The sequence below is a fragment of the Nyctereutes procyonoides genome, unplaced genomic scaffold (assembly GCF_905146905.1).
Source record: "Nyctereutes procyonoides isolate TBG_1078 unplaced genomic scaffold, NYPRO_anot_genome, whole genome shotgun sequence".
NCBI lineage: Eukaryota > Metazoa > Chordata > Mammalia > Carnivora > Canidae > Nyctereutes > Nyctereutes procyonoides.
Genome location: NW_026575125.1, coordinates 42,123,604 through 42,140,188, shown reverse-complemented (window position 1 = coordinate 42,140,188; position 16,585 = coordinate 42,123,604). Strand labels below are relative to the sequence as shown.

Sequence of the window (16,585 nt, the reverse complement as noted above, 5' to 3'; positions counted from 1 at the left end):
GGCTTGGATGTCACCTGACTCAGCACAGGCTCCTATGTCAGGGTTTTCCATTTTGGAAGAACACATTCCACTCTGCAGGGCTGCAGTTGGCCCAGGTGACTAGATGCATTGGCGAGAGGAGTGGCACTCCGGAGAGCTCCCACCACCTCCAGGATCTAAATATCACCCCCAGAAGCTATTCTGTTCTCCTCATCTTCCCCTCTCCTTCTCTACCATTTCCCACAGAGCTGCATGCCGATCTGGGCTGAGAGAGATAAGAGGTGACTGACAGGGAAAGCCCAGAGGCAACCCCATGGTCCTGCGCTGGCCTTCTGACTCTCGTGATGGCTACCATTCTGGCCCCTACCTCTTCCTCCCATTTCCTGTCTTGCACATGTCTTTTGTCCTCTGGAAGAGGGACCCTCATTTATACCAACCAAAACTATATATGTTGATCCTTCCACGAGGGAGTACATGTAGGGCTACCCATGTCATCAGCCACTCATAGACACTGTGACATGGCACATGCCATGTGATCTGCACTTACACAGAGACTCGCATAGAAATACTGCTGTGTAGACCTCTGCGGTCACCCTGTTCTGCCTCCACACACCACCACACACAGGCTTTATTCCACATGCCAAAAGTGTTGGATCCACATGCCAAAAGTGCTTCTGTGCCCACCACACAGGCCATCACGTTTTCTCAGAGATCACCCCAAAATGGTGCACAGTCACACCAACACAGCACCACACATTCTTCCGCACATGCCATTATGCACACACACTTCCACATTCTCTAACGCCATCACCTATGCCCTGGCTCTTGCTGTCGCCTGGTGTCACACATACTATCTTGCAAAGCCTCACCCCCCTCAGTCACACACTGGATCTCACACTGTGATGTGGGGCTACACATGCTGTCTCAGACAACCCAGGAGCTGTCACACGTAGTTTCATGTACACCATTTACAGTGGCACGTCATAAGCCACAATCACGAAGTGTTACACATGCTGCCTCAGCTCCCCATGGCCACACATTGCAGCCATACACTGTCATCAAAGACTCTGACATCCTGCCTACTATCACTCTTTATTCAGTCTCACACAGACTTATGCCTCTGCTTTCAGGACTTTGGTGGTTTTATTTTACAAAAAGCTTTGAAGGTCCAGGCCAAGGGATCGCTGGGGCCCAGAGGGTTGGGTGGTACAGACTGCTGGCTACATAGGAGAGGGACCCCACCCTCCTGCCCCGAGGCCATGCTCTGTGCCCTCAGGAGCTGAGTGGAGCCACCACAGTGGTGGTGGTGGTGGGAGGAACAGGACCTGTGGGAAAGGAGCTGGCGGGGGACCCCAAGAGGGGTCCTGGGAAAGGCATGAGGTGGCTAACAGGCCCCGACAGCACCACGGGGCCCAGGCCTTGATAGAGATGGGCAGTACTGGGCGGGCCCAATGTCAAGCTTGAGGCCACCTCGCCACAATTCCCACTCCCGCTGCTCCCAGCCACCACCATGAAGCCACCAGCCGGTCCTTCAGCTCCTCCTGTACCTCCCAGACTTGACCCTCGTTTCTTTTTCCCTTTTCCAGATGCCTTGCGGTTTCGAGTCTGTATACCATCCTTCCGCATGGTCAGTGGCCGGTTCACCTGCCAAAAGGGAGGCTGTGAGTGTTTCCCAACTCCACATCTTTGCCTCTCTGTCTTTTTTTTTTTTTTTTTGGAAATATTTAATTTATTTCTTCATGAGAGACACACACACAGAGAGGCAGAGGCATAGGCAGAGGGAAAAGCAGGCCCCCCACAAGGAGCCCGATGGGGGACTCAATCCTGGACCCCAGGATCATGCCCTGAGCCAAAGGCAGATGCTCAGCTGCTGAGCCACCCAGGCGTCCCAGCCTCTGTGTCTTGACTAGGGAAGCCACCTCCATCCCCCATCTTCAAGCCCAAAGAATCGGTTCAGGGACTAGGGGGCATGACCCTGGTACGGTGCGGGGATTGTCCTATGGAATTCCAAGGTTATGAGGCCCTGGGGTTGGGAAAGCCTCTGAGAGCTGCCTCTGGTTTAGGGCAGGAGGATGGAAGTTAGCTGATGGCTAGAGAGGAGGAAGGAGCCAGAGGGAGGAGGGGCAGTAGGGAGTGGAAGGGTGTGAGGAGATGAATGGAGGAGGGAGGAAGGAAGATGGAGGAGGAGGGGACTAGAGAAGGAAGGAAGGGGCAGAAAAGGAGTAGACAGAAGGGGAAAAGGAGAGATGAGGGAGGGCAATGGAGGGAAGCAAAGGTGGAAGTGGAACAGGAGCAAGGGAGGAGGGAAGTGGGATGACAGAAGGAGAGGAGGGAGGAGGGAGGCTCCAGAGGAACAGGGCAGGGCAAACCTGGTGTAGCTTGTAGTAGAGGCCACAGGCATTACACACAGGGTCCCCGCTGGCATTTCTCCGCCACAGTGTCGTGGTGGTTGTCTGGCAGTTGGTGCACTGGGTACCTGCCCGTTTGCTGACAATCTGGGGGAGAGAGAATGTGAGGGTCAGCCTACTAGGAGGTGGAGAACCCAAGGGGTCAGTGTCAGGTTGAAGGCAGGGCTTCCCCTGTAGAGTAAGAACAGATGTTCTTATAGGACGATGACTGTGGGTTCTCTTTAGGGCAAGGACAAGGCCTCCTGGCCAGGTTAGCGGATTTTGGTATTGGGGGTGAGACTCCATCAGTGATTCCCAACTTTGGCCATACGTGGGAATCGCTCAGGGAGTTGAGAACAATCCTGCTGCCCAGGCGACACCCTAGATCAATGAAATCACATCTAAAGGAGGACCCAGGCGCCTGTGGTTCCAAGTGTCCTGAGGTGAGTCCCGTGTGAAGCCAAGGAGGAAACCCTGCTGTGCAGGGAGAGGATGGGGTTCCTGCGTGTAACTTATGAAGGTAGGTTGAGGATAGGCATTCCTGTGCACAGCTGGGTTCCCGCATGGGTGGGGAAGGGATGGGCGGGGTGGGACATGGGTTCTCGAAGAGCAAGAGCCTGAGTGAGGATAGGGATCCTTGCACAGTTCAAGAACAGCAGGTCCTGGGTAAGGGGAGGCAGGCCTGGGGTCTTACCAGGCGCTTCTTGGGCCGGATGAGGGGCCTGTTCTGCCCGTTCATCTTGTGATAGAGGCCACAGGCATTGCATAGGTAGTGGCCCGTCCTGTCCCGCCGCCACAGTGGAGTGGCTGTTGCTCCGCAGTTTACACATTCCCTGGCCTCTGATGGGGTGGACAGAGGGGACGGGGGAGCCCAGGCTGAGCCCAATTCTGCCTTGGACACCCCCCCTCCACACACACACACACATACCTCAACCTCCCTGTCCCTTTTTGGGGACCTCACCGCAGGGGGGCAAGGGCAGTGTTCCACGAAGCTTGGAGGAGGAATAGGCCGCTGGATTGAGGGGGCTCCCGGTGGGAGAAAAGAAGGTACTGGAAAAGTCAGGACCCCCGTAGGCACTGCTGGGGACAGGGATTGATGAAGGCAGTGCAGGCCCCAGCGTCAAGAGATCTGGACTTAGCCGCTCTGTCTTTAAGGTCTCCAGGAAGCTGCTGCCGCCTTTCCCATCTGGGTCTTCTGGGGCCTGGGGAGGGGAGTCCTCGCGGGTGGGGCACACAGTCGAGGCAGGGTAGAGCCCTGTCTTGCCGTAGGTCCAGCCAGTGTACGGTGAGCCCCCTGGGATCCCCTCCATGCAGTTGAGCAGTGGGTATACCTGAAAGACTATTATGGAGGGTGGGTATGGGAAAGAAGGAGGGATCAGTATAAAGCTATCCTGCTTTTGGGGTGCAGCGGTGCCCGGTCAGTTCTGACAGAGCAGCCAAGTTTTTAGTCTTCCCATAGGTGACCAGAACAGCTGCTGGCCACTGGGTAACTCCAGGATTCTGAGCCCCACTTGTCACTTTGGCAACTACAGAACCTCTGCCGGTTTCCAAAGGGGCTTTGAGGGTGACCGTTGGGATTCGGAGCCCTATGGATCACTTGACAGTTAGGACCACCACTGCCTACTTTCAACGCTGCTTTCCAGTCTGGTCACCCCAAGACAGATTGGAGGAGCATTGGGCATTCCCAGGTCTGGGCTTAACTGGGGCAAGTGGCTAGCTCAGTCATCTGAAGGTTTCTGGCCTTTTTTAAGATGAACTCTTAGTGGGATTCTGCCCTAGTTGAGGGTCCCCAGGGCAGCCCAGACAGCACGGAGCCAGTGCTAAGACAGCCATCCAAAGGAGTTACCTGGGGAGTGCCTGTAGGCTTCGGCATCCCTGTAGTAGGCCAGAGCCGCTGCTGCCGTGGCCGTGCTGGGGGCTGTGGAGGAGGCTGCTGCATCCAAGCCCTCTGGCCCAGAGGGGAAGAAGACCCCCGACTCCGGTGGTGACGATACCAAGGCCGGGTCCACAAACTGGGGCAGGGGCTCCGAGGTCCCCAGGGCCCCTAGGCCAGGGAACTCCATGGAGCCTCAGGTATGACCTGTGAGGACGGGAGGGGTCCTCAGACTCCAAACTTCTCCCCTTTCCACACCGCCCCTCCTCCCTCCTTTCTCCCTCCCCTGCTCCATTCCCTGTCTTCATAGCCTTCTTTTCCTCCGCCCCATCTTTCCTGTCCTCCCCTCCATCATCCCCTCCTTCCTACTGCCCCTTCTCCTCCCCTTCCTACCCCACTTGTCTTTCTTCCCCTCCCTCTCTTCCATTCCCTCTTCTCTTCTGCCTCCTTTCTTCTCTCTCCCTCCTTCCACCTCTTCTTTTTCCTCCTCTCATCACTTCCCTTCTCTCTCCTCTCTTCTTCCCTCTCCCCTCTTTCCCTCATACCTTTTATTCTATCTCCCTGGCCCTCCTCCCCTTCTCTATCTTCATTTGTTGCCCCTCTCTCAGCCACTCATCCTCCTTTCCCCTTTCTGCATCTCCTCCCCTCCTCATTTTCTCTTTCCTTCCTGACTGTCCCCTTCCTCCCCTCCTTTTCCTTCATCTTCCTCCTCTCCCTCCCTTTCTACTCATCTCTTTCTTCTCATTTTCTCCTGTCCTCCGCCTCTTTTCCCCCAATAGGAGTTTGGGTGGGCTGGGCTGGGGTGCAGAGCCAGAGTCCCTGGAACCACTTGTCAACCCTGGGACCTTGGGGTTCACCCTCCTGTGCTCCCCAACTTCATTCCTATCTGTTGCATCTTCTAACTTTCTCAGAAAACCATGGTTTCCGGCTTGACTCCTCCCTCCCCCCACCTCCGTTGGGTCTGCAGACAGAGGGCCCCCTCAGTTCCTCCCTGCTCGATGGGGGGGTCATTACCCCTCGCGGCTTATCTCTGCCATCCCCGCCCAACTTTTGAAATCACCCCAAGGCCACTGGCTTCCTCTGAAGAGGGGGACAGGTCTGAGGTGTTCCCTCTACCCATACCCTCTGCCCTGGGGAGGTCTACCATAGTTCTGCTTTCAGGTTCCTTCACTTCCAACCATCCGCAGGCCTCAGTTTCCCCAGCTGCCAGATAGGAGGTGGTTACAGGGGCCCAGCTAAGACCTGTGAGATGGCGGCTTGGTCTCTGCCCCTTTGTCTCCGTCCCTCCTTGTGTGTGTATCTGTGTCACTAAGGCTTACTCTCCTCACACACTTTCTTCTCCAGCCCGGCCCTCGATATTTCTGCCCTTCTTTCTATGTCTTACCCTCTCTCTTTCTCTGCTTTTGTGAATGCCTGATTCCACCCCCTTTCTCTTTTTTTTTTTTTGCCACGTTTCTATCTCTGATTGTCTCTCTCCATCTTTATCTCTATGTCTTGTGTCTTTTTCTGTTTCTCTTCTCCCTTCCCTCTCCAGTCATGTCTCTGAATGTCTCTACATCTCTCCCACTCAATCTCTTTCTGCTTATCTTCTCTCTGACTTTCACTCTTTTCCTGCCCTCTGGCTTTATTTCTAGTCTGCCTTACTAGTCCCACGTCCTCTCCCATACCTCACTTCACATAGCCTGGGAGTGGGGATAGCCAGAAAAACCTACTCCTGCCCCTGACTTGCCCTATGAATCTGAAGGCCTCAGTTTCCCTGTCCTTGAGGTGAAGTGACAGAGTAGAAGGCCATCTTCACAGCCCCAGCCTACATGACCCACTGTGAGCACTGTCGGCTCAGGGTTGGGGGTTGTGCTGGGGAAGAGATGAGCCGGCAGCTCTGTCCACCACCAATCTCTGGGCCCCGGGGTCTCCAGTGACTGTTCCCAGAGTGGGTGTCTTCCCGCTTCCTCAGTTTCCAGCTGTTTCCTCTGTGCCTCTCCACAATTCTATCTGTGAAGATCTTGCCTTCTGTTCCTGGGTCTCCTTCACTTTCACGCTGTCTCCCTCTGTTTCTCCTTTCTTTTTCTTCATGTCTGTCCCTAGCTTTTTCTCCCTCCTTCTCTCCCTCCCTCCCATGCTCTCTGCCCCTCCCCCCCTCCTCTCTCCCTTCCTTCTCTGTCTGCCTGTCTCTTGTTCTTTCTGTCTCCATCACCATTGTACCTTTATCCCCCCTCATCCTCACCTCACCTCACCCCTGTTCCCCATGGTCTCCCTCTAGTCCCATGGCCCCACATCCCTGCACCTAGCACCTTGGTGGGTCCAGGGCTGCCCACCCGTCCTATGGCAGGGGCCCAGCCCCCCCACCCCCAGTTATCACTCTCCGGACAGAGATAAAGTTTATCTCGAAGCTGGGGGATATGAAAGCTCCTTATCAGCTGCCCCACTAGAGTAAGTGCTGCCCCAACGGGCAGCAAGCAGCAGGCTGGCACCCTCAACTCTCCCTCGGCCCAGCCCCTCACCCCAGGTAACATCCCTGTCCCAGCCCTCAAGGGAGGGTCTCATTGGACTGGAGGGAACAGAGATAGGGTCTGGGGGCAGATGAGTCTCAGGAGGCTTTGATGTGGAATTTGAGGTCAGATAGAGGGGTGGGGGACTCAGGGAGAGGTTGGGGGCATAGCTCTAGTTTGGGGAAAGCAGATAATGGTATTTGAGGAGCAGAGACATTTGAAAGGTCACATTTAGGGATCAGAAATAGGCTGGAAAAGCAGAAACAAGATTGGGGATGTGAGGTGAAGTTTGAGAGCCAGAAAGTTGAGAAGTTGGGAATGTAGTTCAGGGAGTCAGAGATGAATTCAGAGGATCATGGAAAAGTTTGGAGGTTCCATGGGTTTCGCTGGAGTAGAGATGGAGTTTAGGGGTCAGAGCTGGGTTTGGACAGGCAGGAATGTATCTGATAGAGATAAGTTATGAGAGCAGAGGAGGAGTTTGAGAACTGAGATGGAATTGGAATGGAGAAAGATTTGGGACCAGAGGAGATCTGGGGACCAGAGACATATTTGGGGGCTGAGATGGGGTTTAGGGAAGGTAGGCATGAGGATTCATGTGGCAGACAAGACTTGGTGTAGGAGACTTGGTGTTTAGAGTGACAGACATTTTGGTGTGCAGGCAAGGGGCTGCGGGGAGAGAAGTGGTTTGGAGGGGATCAGAGAGAAGTCACAGGGAAAAATATGAGGCTTAAGAGGCACAGATGGGGATAAGGGGATGAAGCTGGGGTTTAGGGGACCAGAGAATTTGGAGCAGAAACCATAATGGGGAGCAGGCAAGGGCTTGGGGAGCAAAGTGAGCTTTGGGGGCAAACTCAGAAACAACTCCAGGTGAGTGAAAAGCAGATTTGGGGCAGAGATAGGATTTGGGGGAGAGAGGCATGTTGTAGGGGGCAGAGATGGGGCAAAGGAAGCAGAGTTAAGGCACCAGGAATAGATATCTTAGAGAGGGTGGGAGTTAGGGCAGAAAAGAGGCTGGGCTTGGGGGGCAGTTTCAGGGTAGGGATGAAGGTTGGAAAGACAGGTAGTTTGGAGGAACTGTGAAGGGTATTGGGGGTGGTAGACACTTCGGGGACCAGCGGCAGGCTGGGGATCCTGGAGCAGGCTGGAGGAGTAGCTTTGAGGTAAGGGACAGCAGGCCTGGGGTTTGCCTTGCTGGGGGCTCTGGGGGTCTGAGACTGACCTGGGCTTGTTGGCGCAGAGGGTTCGGCCGCTTTGGGGATGTGGCGAGTTCAGTGTGATCCCAGGGGGTGTCCTGGCTGGCCTTGGCCTTTGAGGTTCCCTTTCTCCTTCCCTCCCTCCCTCCCCTCTCCCTCCTCCCTCCTCCCCAGGGAGTGGCTGGTGCCCCAGTGGGTGGGGCAGACCAGGGGAGGGGGCGGGCTCCCTGCTGGTGGGGCACCTCTTGGGCAGTGGGAGCCTCCCTCTGCCCCACCTGCCCACCCCATGGATTCTCAGACCCTGTTCACCTTGGGCTCCCATAGACTTCAGTGTCCAGCCAAACAAAATGGGCCAAAGCCAAGACAAAATGAAACTAGCAGATAGGGTTTTATGACTCCGCAAGGCTTTTCAGCGTGTGTTTCCAGAGTCCCTACTGTGTGCTGGGTCAGATTTGGGCTTGGGCCCTTACTTATATGAATCTTTCTGGCCCCAGGGAGAGGAGGGGTGTGACTATACCCATTTTGCAGGCGAGAAGAATGAGGCTCACAGAGGTTCAGTGGGATTAGAACCAGGGCCCATGGGACATCTTGATGACCCAGGCCCAGCCTGAAGGCTGGGCCAGACCAGGGCTGGCGGGAGGCAGGGGCACACTTACTCAGTGCCCCACTGGGGCTTACGCCAGCTCCGGCCTGCCCTGGGGCAGCAGATAAGTCTTATCAGATGGAGGAGACTGTGGCTGTTGGCTCCGCGGTAACAGGCTGTCTTGGGATGGGGGGCGGGGCTGGGGGGGCACCCAGGGACAGCGGCTTCAACTTGTTGCCACCATGCTGCTTTGGAGGCGGGAAACAGGTGCGACCCAGGGTTGGTGGCTCTGTGGGTCCCTGAAGAGTGGGATAGAGTGGGGGAAGGGAAGAACTGCAGGGCTAGAGAAGGAAGAGAGGCAAGAGAGCAAGAGACAGAGAGATGGGAATGGAGAGACTTAGGGAGAAAAAGTGAGACAGCTGGAGGGAGGCAGAGAGAAGGCACAGGAAGGAGGGAGAGATGCCAAGAGAGCCAGCAACAGTTAAAGATCCATAGAGAGAGGGGCAAAGAGAATGAGAGCCATAGCAGGTGAAAGATACAGCCTGACATTGATGGAGGCCAAGGACACAAGTGGAGAACCCCAGAAGGGAGACAAAGATGATGATGTAGAGGGAGACGGAGTCTGAGAGGAAGTCCACAAGACCCCAGATGTCAGCCTGGGGTCTGCTCTGGGCTGGTGTTGCTGGGGTGGGTGGGACAGGGCCGTGTGGGGTGATGTGGACTCATAGGATCTGTGGCTCTGCCCTCAACCTACTGAGAGGGCCCTCCAGAACTTTTGCTCCTCAGTCCCCACCTTTCTGTCTTGCCTTACCTCTCCCAAATAGTAGCACCAGAAACGACAGCCTGTGTTTCATGCTGACACAGAACCAGGCCAGGGCTGCTCTGAGCACTTTCTCCATGTAAAATCAATGGACGCACATACAGACACTAGGTGTCCAACTTGGGTCCCTGTAGAGAGGGTAAGACCACACACTGGTGACTCCAGGATGCCACAGGACAGAGCACTCTCCTGACCACCCATTCTACAGACGGGGAGATTGAGACCTTCCCAGGGCATGGGGCAATGATGGAGCCCTGGGTCAGTGGGTCCTGCTCCCCCACTGGCTGCCCCAGTAGGAGCTTGCTGTCCTCATCTTGCCTCCATGGGCCTCATTGTCCTCAGAAGCAAAATGAGAGGTATGCTGAGCCTTTATTTTTTTTAAGACTTTATTAATTTATTCATGAGAGAGAGAGAGGGGCAGAGACACAGACAGAGGGAGAAGCAGGCTCCCTGCAAGGAGCCCAATGTGGGATTCGATCCCGGATCCCAGGATCACGCAATGGGCCAAAGGCAGATGCTCAGCGGCTGAGCCACCCAGGTGTCCCATGCTGAGCCTTCATAAACAAGGAGGATGAGGACCCCTATGAGTTAGGTGGTAAGGTTTTCAGGACTTCCACTCTAGAGCCAACCTGCCCTCATTTATAGACTGCCCTAACCACCAAGGGGCCATGTGGCCTTGGGTAAGTTAGCAGCCTCTTTGGACCTCAGTTCCTCATCTGTAGAGATGGGGTAATAATAGCAGCTACTCCATAGAGTGATTGGGACAGCTAAATGAGATTTAATCCGTTAAGTGATTTTAACTCACTTGAATCTGAAATCTCAATAAATGTTAAGTACTCTTATTTATAGAGTACCTCATGTATACAAGGATTAGTCCTTGACCCTTTTTTACTAGCACTACTAATTCCAGTAATAATGCTAATAATATGTGACTCTGATACCAATTTTAATTAACAATCCTAATTCTAATATCGATACTAATCTTTTTTATACTAATCTTTTCAAAAAGGTTTTACTTATTTATTAGAAAGCATGCATACACAAACAGAGGGAGCAGCAGACAGAGGGAGAGGGAGAAGCAGGTTCCCCACTGAGCAGGGAGCCCGATATGGGACCCAATCCCAGGACCCTGGGATCATGACGTGAGCCGAAGGCAGACACTCAACCAACTGAGCCACCCAGGCACCCTATCAATACTAATCTTAATAGTGATAATAATACTGATATTAATTCTAAATCTAATAATTATTATTTTCATTCTATCCACAACCATACTAATGCTAATTCTGGTACAAATACTTTAGCACTAATATAGTAATAACAACAGCAGCAGTGTTTGTCGAGCCACCCCAGGCACTGTGCTAAGGGCTCTCCTCGGCTAATTTTATCCTATCTCACCAGGTCCTTGTGGTGTGAGTGCGTATAATTGCCCGCATCTTCCAGACTGGGAGTGGACTCAGGGAAATGAAGATGTTCCTCCCAGGGCCTGTGCTCTTGTCTCAGCTCTGACCCTGATTGGCCACATGATTCCTGGGCAGGCCACCCTCTGAGCCTCAGTTTCTTTGCCTGGATAATGGGTACCATTTTAGAACCCAAAGTGAATGTTATTGAGAGGCCACTCGATACAGTTCCTCCCCGGCACACCATAGATGATGAGCTCTGTAATAATAACTCTCTTTGTTGTTATTTTTAAATTAGAAACGGCAGTTACAATATTGGGAGCAAGTTAGGGAAATCTGTCATCCTCAGGAAGGTCAGGCTGGAGGCATGTCTCAAACAAGAATTCGGCCACTGGACTCAGTCTATTTCTTCATAATTGGAGCAGAGAAAGGGCTTAGGAAGGGAAGTAAGGGGTGGAGGATGGGGACCTTAGAGCCCTGGCTCCATCAAGAGCCAGAAACCTTGAGGCTCTGAGTCTGAGGCCAGGCTCACCCCATTCCCTCCCCCATCTCTGTGGAGGGGGCACAGGCCCAGAAGTCTGCGGCGACAGTTCAGCCAGCAGGGAGGCAGCTGGGAGTGGGCAGATAAGGGAATCTGCAGGGCCAGGCCAGGCTTTGGGAGAGACCCAAAGGGTGGGGGTGGGGGTGGGGTGTCCGGGCCAAGTGTCCCCTCTGTCAGGCCTCCATTTGAGGCTCAGCACCAACATCCTCTCTCCCTGGAAGGCTTCCCTAACTGGTTCCCCTCTTCCTGGCATCTTCTGAGGTTCTAGAGCTTTGTCCAAGCCCATGGCATGTGGGCTATTTGTGCCTCTTCCAGACTGGAGTCCACCAGGCCAGGGGCCGAGCCTAACTCTCCTTGGTGTCAATCCTGCAGAGAGGAAGCATCAACCAGAGCCTGGCTAAGGACTCAAACGTTTGTCTTAGAACCGAGTTGTTTTATTTTTATTTTTTTAAGAGAAAAGTATGAAAGATAATGTAACAACATTCATCTTTGTTACATGTTAATATTTTGCCTATTTGCTTCAGATACTTTTTTTTAAAGAGGATTTTTTTAAGCTTTTATTTATTTATGATAGTCACACAGAGAGAGAGAGAGACAGAGACACGGGCAGAGGGAGAAGCAGGCTCCATGCACCGGGAGCCCGACGCGGGACTCGATCCCGGGTCTCCAGGATCGTGCCCTGGGCCAAAGGCAGGCGCCAAACCGCTGTGCCACCCAGGGATCCCTGCTTCAGATACTTTTAAAAGAAATATGGTATTAGGTACATGGAGCCTGCTTCTCCCTCTGCCCGTGTCTCTGCCTCTCTCTCTCTCTCTCTCTCTCTCTCTCTGTGTGTGTGTGTGTGTGACTATCATGGATAAATAAAAAAAATAAAAAAAATAAAAGAAATATGGTATTAGAGATCCAGCTGAAGTTCTTGTACAAATTCCATTTTGCGCTCTCCTTCCACTGCCTTGAGTTTGGTATTTGTCTTCTTCGTGACTGTTTTCATTCCATTACTACAGATCTATGTTATCCATAAACAGCATATGATACCGGAGGTTTTCGGCTTGTTTTTGAACTTCATATAAATGGACTCATATAGCTTTTGTTTCTTCTGCTTGGCATAATGTTTGTGACATTCACCCACGTTGTTGTATGTATTGATAGTTAATTCTTTTTCTATTGAGGTAGAATTCACATACTGCAAAATTCACCCTTTTAAGTGGATGTTTCAGTGGTTAGTGTATTCATGATGTTGTACAACTATCATCATTTTCAAATTCTTTTTTTAAATATTTTATTTATTCATGAGAGACACACACAGAGAGAGGCAGAGACATAGGCAGAGAGAGAAGCGGGCTCCATGCAGGGAGCCCGATGCAGGACTTGATCCCAGGACTCCAGGATCATGCCCTAAGCCAAAGGCAGGCACTTTAACCGCCAAGCCACCCAAGTGTCCCTATGAGTTATTTACATATTCTGGGTTTTAGTCCTTTCTCAGATAATGTGATTTGCAAATATGTGCTTCTATTTTTCGGTTGTCCTTTCACTTTCCTGTGTCCCTTGAAGCACAAAAACTTCTAGCTTTTATGAAGTGCAATTTGTTTTTTCTTTGATTGCTTATGAGTTACTTGCCATCTAAGAAACCATTGCCTAATCTAAAGTCATTAATATTTATGCCTATGTTTTCTTCCAGAAGTTTTATAGTTTTAGTTCTTACATTCATGTCTTTGATTTTTTTAAAAAATATTTTATTCATTTATTCATGAGAGACACAGAGAGAGAGAGAGGTAGAGACAAGGGCAGAGGAAGGCTCCTTCAGGGAGCCTGCTGTGGGACTCAATCCCAGGACCCTGGGATCACAACCTGAGCCAAAGGCAGATGCTCAACCACTGACCACTCAGATGCCCCTGTTTTGTTTGGTGGGGTTTTTTGTTTTTTTTTTTGTTTTTGTTTTTTAGTTACTTTTGGTATATGGTATGAAGTAAGGATCCAGCTTCATTCTTTTGCATGTGGATATCCAATTGTCCCAGCACCATTTGTTGAAAATACTGTTCTTTCCCCTATTCAATTATCTAGTCATGCTTGCCAAAAATCAGTTGCCCATAAATGTCTGAGTTTATTTCTAGACTCTCACTTCTATTCCATTGATCTATAGATCTATTTCTATGCCAGTACCACCCAGCTTGATTACTATAGCCGTGCAGTATGTTTTTAAATCAGAAAGTATAAGTTCTCCAACTTTCTGCTTTTTCAAGATTGTTGTGGCCATTCTAGGTCCCTAGCATTTTCATATGAATTTTAGGATCAGTTTGTCAATTTCTGCAAAGCAGGCTGGGATTCTGATAGGGATTGCGTTAAACCTGTGGATTAGTTTGAGGATATTGCCATCTTTTTTTTATTTTTTTTTAAATTTATTTATGATAGTCACACACACACACAGAGAGAGAGAGAGAGGGGCAGAGACACAGGCAGAGGGAGAAGCAGGCTCCATGCACCGGGAGCCCAACGTGGGATTCGATCCCGGGTCTCCAGGATCGCGCCCTGGGTCAAAGGCAGGCGCCAAACCGCTGCGCCACCCAGGGATCCCAGGATATTGTCATCTTAACACCATGAAGTCTTCAGTCCATGATTAGAATATGTGATGTTGGGGCCCCTGGATGATATATATATATATATATAAACCTCTTATGTATGTAATGGTTTTGTTGTGGGTCCCTTAAGATTTTCTCTGTAAGGGACACCTGGGTGGCTCAGCGGTTGAGCGACTGCCTTTGTCTCATGGTGTGATCCCGGGATCTGAGATCGAGTCCCATATCGGGCTCCCTGCAAGGAGCCTGCTTCTCCCTCTGCCTATGTCTCTATTTTTCTCTCCCTGTGTGTCTCTCATGAATAAATAAAATACTTAAAAAAAGATTTTCTCTGTATAAGATCATGTCATCTGCAAATACAGATAGTTCTACTTCTTTTTTCTTTTTTTTTTCTTTTTTTAAATTTTTATTTATTTATGATAGTCACAGAGAGAGAAAGAGAGAGAGGCAGAGACATAGGCAGAGGGAGAAGCAGGCTCCATGCACCGGGAGCCCGATGTGGGATTTGATCCCGGGTCTCCAGGATCGCGCTCTGGGCCAAAGGCAGGCGCCAAACCGCTGCGCCACCCAGGGATCCCTCTACTTCTTTTTTCCAATGTGGATGCTTTTTCTTTCTTTTTCTTACCTAATTGTCCTGGCTAGAACCTCTAGTACATTGTCGAATAGAAGTGGTGATAGGAGACATCCTTATCTTGTTCCTGATCTCCAGGAGAAAGTTTTTAGTCTTTCATCATTAAGTATGATATTAGTTATAAGTTTTTTGTAGATGTACTTTATCATATTGGGAAGTTCTCATCTGTTTCTAGTTTGTCAAGTGTTTTTATCATGAAAAGGTATTGAGTTTCGCCAAGTGCTTTTTCTGCAGCATCTGTTGAGAAGGTCATGTGGTTTTTGTCCTTTATTAATATGGTATATTACATTGATTTTCTTATGTTGAACAAATCTTGCATTCTTGGGATAAATCACACTTGGTCGTGGTGTATGATCCTTCTTATATATTGCTGAATTCTATTTACTAGTATTTTGTTGATGATTTTTGCATCTATGTTCATAAGAGATATTGGTCTGTAGTTTTCTTGGTATGTTTCTGTCTAATTTTGGTATTAGGTTAGTGTTGGCCTTGTAGATTTATTCCCTTTTATGGCTGAGTGGTATTCCATGGAATGGACATACCATGGTTTGTTTAACAATTCATCTCCTGAAGGACATGTGGGTCACTTCCAGTGTTTTCTATATTACAGCAAACCTGCAGTTTACAAACGCATACTCCTCTCTCTGTGCACACACATGCCAAAGAGTTTCTCCAGGGCCAGAGGATATCAGTCCATCAATTCACCTGCTCACCCATCTATCCATCCACCCACCTATCTACCCATTTATTCGTTTTCCCATCTGCTGCCAACTCTCCCTCCCTCCTATCCCTCTCTCCTTCTCCCTCTCTCCCTTCCTCCTCTCCCCTTCCATTCCCTTCCTCCTTCCCCCCTTCCCTCTTCCCCCCTCCCTCCTTCTCTCTCTCTTCTCTACTTCCTTCCTCCTTCCTTTTTTTTTTTAAAGATTTTATTCATGAGAGACACAGAAAGAGAGAGAAGCAGAGACAAAGGCAGAGGGAGAAGCAGGCTCCATGCAGGAAGCTTGATTTGGGACTCGATCCTGGGACCCTGGAATTATGCCCTGAGCCAAAGGCAGATGCTCAACCACTGAGCCACCCAGGCATCCCATTCCTCCTTCCTTTCATAAGTCATCTATCTCCAGGCATATGACTCTGTGTCCAAGGCAAACTGTCTTTCCAAAATAGACAGGAAGCGTGGCCCAGGGGGCCCTGGGTGCCTGGCTGCTGGGTGGCCTCTGTGGCCTGGGGGCAGCAGCCCTGAGGGCAGGGACCAGGGATGCCCCAGGATCCTGTGCCTTTGCCAGGTGCCACAGGAGTGAGAGGCTGACCAGTTTCTGTACCCACAGAGCAGTAGGTGCAACAGCCATGCCCTGCTCTCCTATGACAGGCTCAAGCAGCACATATTGGTACTGAAGGAGTGAAAGGTGATGATCCCCTGCAAAAGATTATTTGAATATATTTTGTTCTATAAGGATGAAATGATGTTTCAGATTGAACAAGGCACCAAGCAGTGGTCCAAGGTCACCCTGACTGACCCCTGGGCCTTCTAGACATTCCTCAGAATGCCACCTTTGAGGACTAGTACTCCATAGGGGGTCCCAGGAGTAGATCACTGTCCAGGAGTGGCCTGAAAGAAATCCAGCTAGATCATATGAAACCTGGATTGACATCTATTTATTTATTTTTTTAAGATTTTATTTATTTACTCATGAGAGACACATGGGGGGGGGGGCAGAGACACGGAGAGGGAGAAGCAGGCTCCACACAGGGAGCCCGACGTGGGACTCCATCTCGGGTCTCCAGGATCACGCCCCGGACCGAAGGTGGCGCTAAACTGCTGAGCCACCCGGGCTGCCCTGGATTGGCATTTATACAGTCGAAGATTATTATCCTGCCCAGAAACCTTCACCAAAAGTTACAGTATGATATTGTCTGTGCAGTTTTTCAGTATATAGCTGGGCATTAGAGACCCCTGGGTGTTTACCCCACCAAGCACCTGCCAGTTGGCCCAGCCAGGGAGAATGAGCGAGAACTGTCCCTGAATGTAGAGGTGGCAGCATTGGACATCATCCCCAGCTCAAAAGGGACTCGAGACTTGAAAAACAAGAAACTTCATTGAAGAGAAATATTATAATTG

The 16,585-nt window shown here is 50.9% G+C and overlaps 1 protein-coding gene and 1 pseudogene across 2 annotated transcripts; one reads left to right on the top strand and one right to left on the bottom strand.

The window, feature by feature from the left end:
* Window positions 1–1,107: 1,107 nt before the first annotated feature.
* GATA1 (GATA binding protein 1) lies at window positions 1,108–9,508 on the bottom strand. 2 transcript variants are annotated; one of them, XM_055337797.1, is made up of 6 exons: window positions 9,316–9,508; window positions 4,213–4,446; window positions 3,328–3,705; window positions 3,061–3,206; window positions 2,349–2,474; window positions 1,108–1,623 (listed from the first exon to the last, which is right to left on the bottom strand). In XM_055337797.1, the coding sequence occupies exons 2-6, from the start codon at window positions 4,427–4,429 to the stop codon at window positions 1,252–1,254; spliced, it is 1,239 nt and encodes a 412-aa protein (XP_055193772.1). In that variant the 5' UTR covers window positions 4,430–4,446; window positions 9,316–9,508; the 3' UTR covers window positions 1,108–1,251. The 2 variants fall into 2 exon arrangements, with proteins under 2 accessions (XP_055193772.1, XP_055193774.1); XM_055337799.1 differs by lacking the exon at window positions 9,316–9,508 and adding an exon at window positions 7,948–8,041.
* A 484-nt stretch (window positions 9,509–9,992) lies between these two features.
* Window positions 9,993–16,490, top strand: LOC129517904 (mammalian ependymin-related protein 1-like; annotated as a pseudogene).
* Window positions 16,491–16,585: the final 95 nt, after the last annotated feature.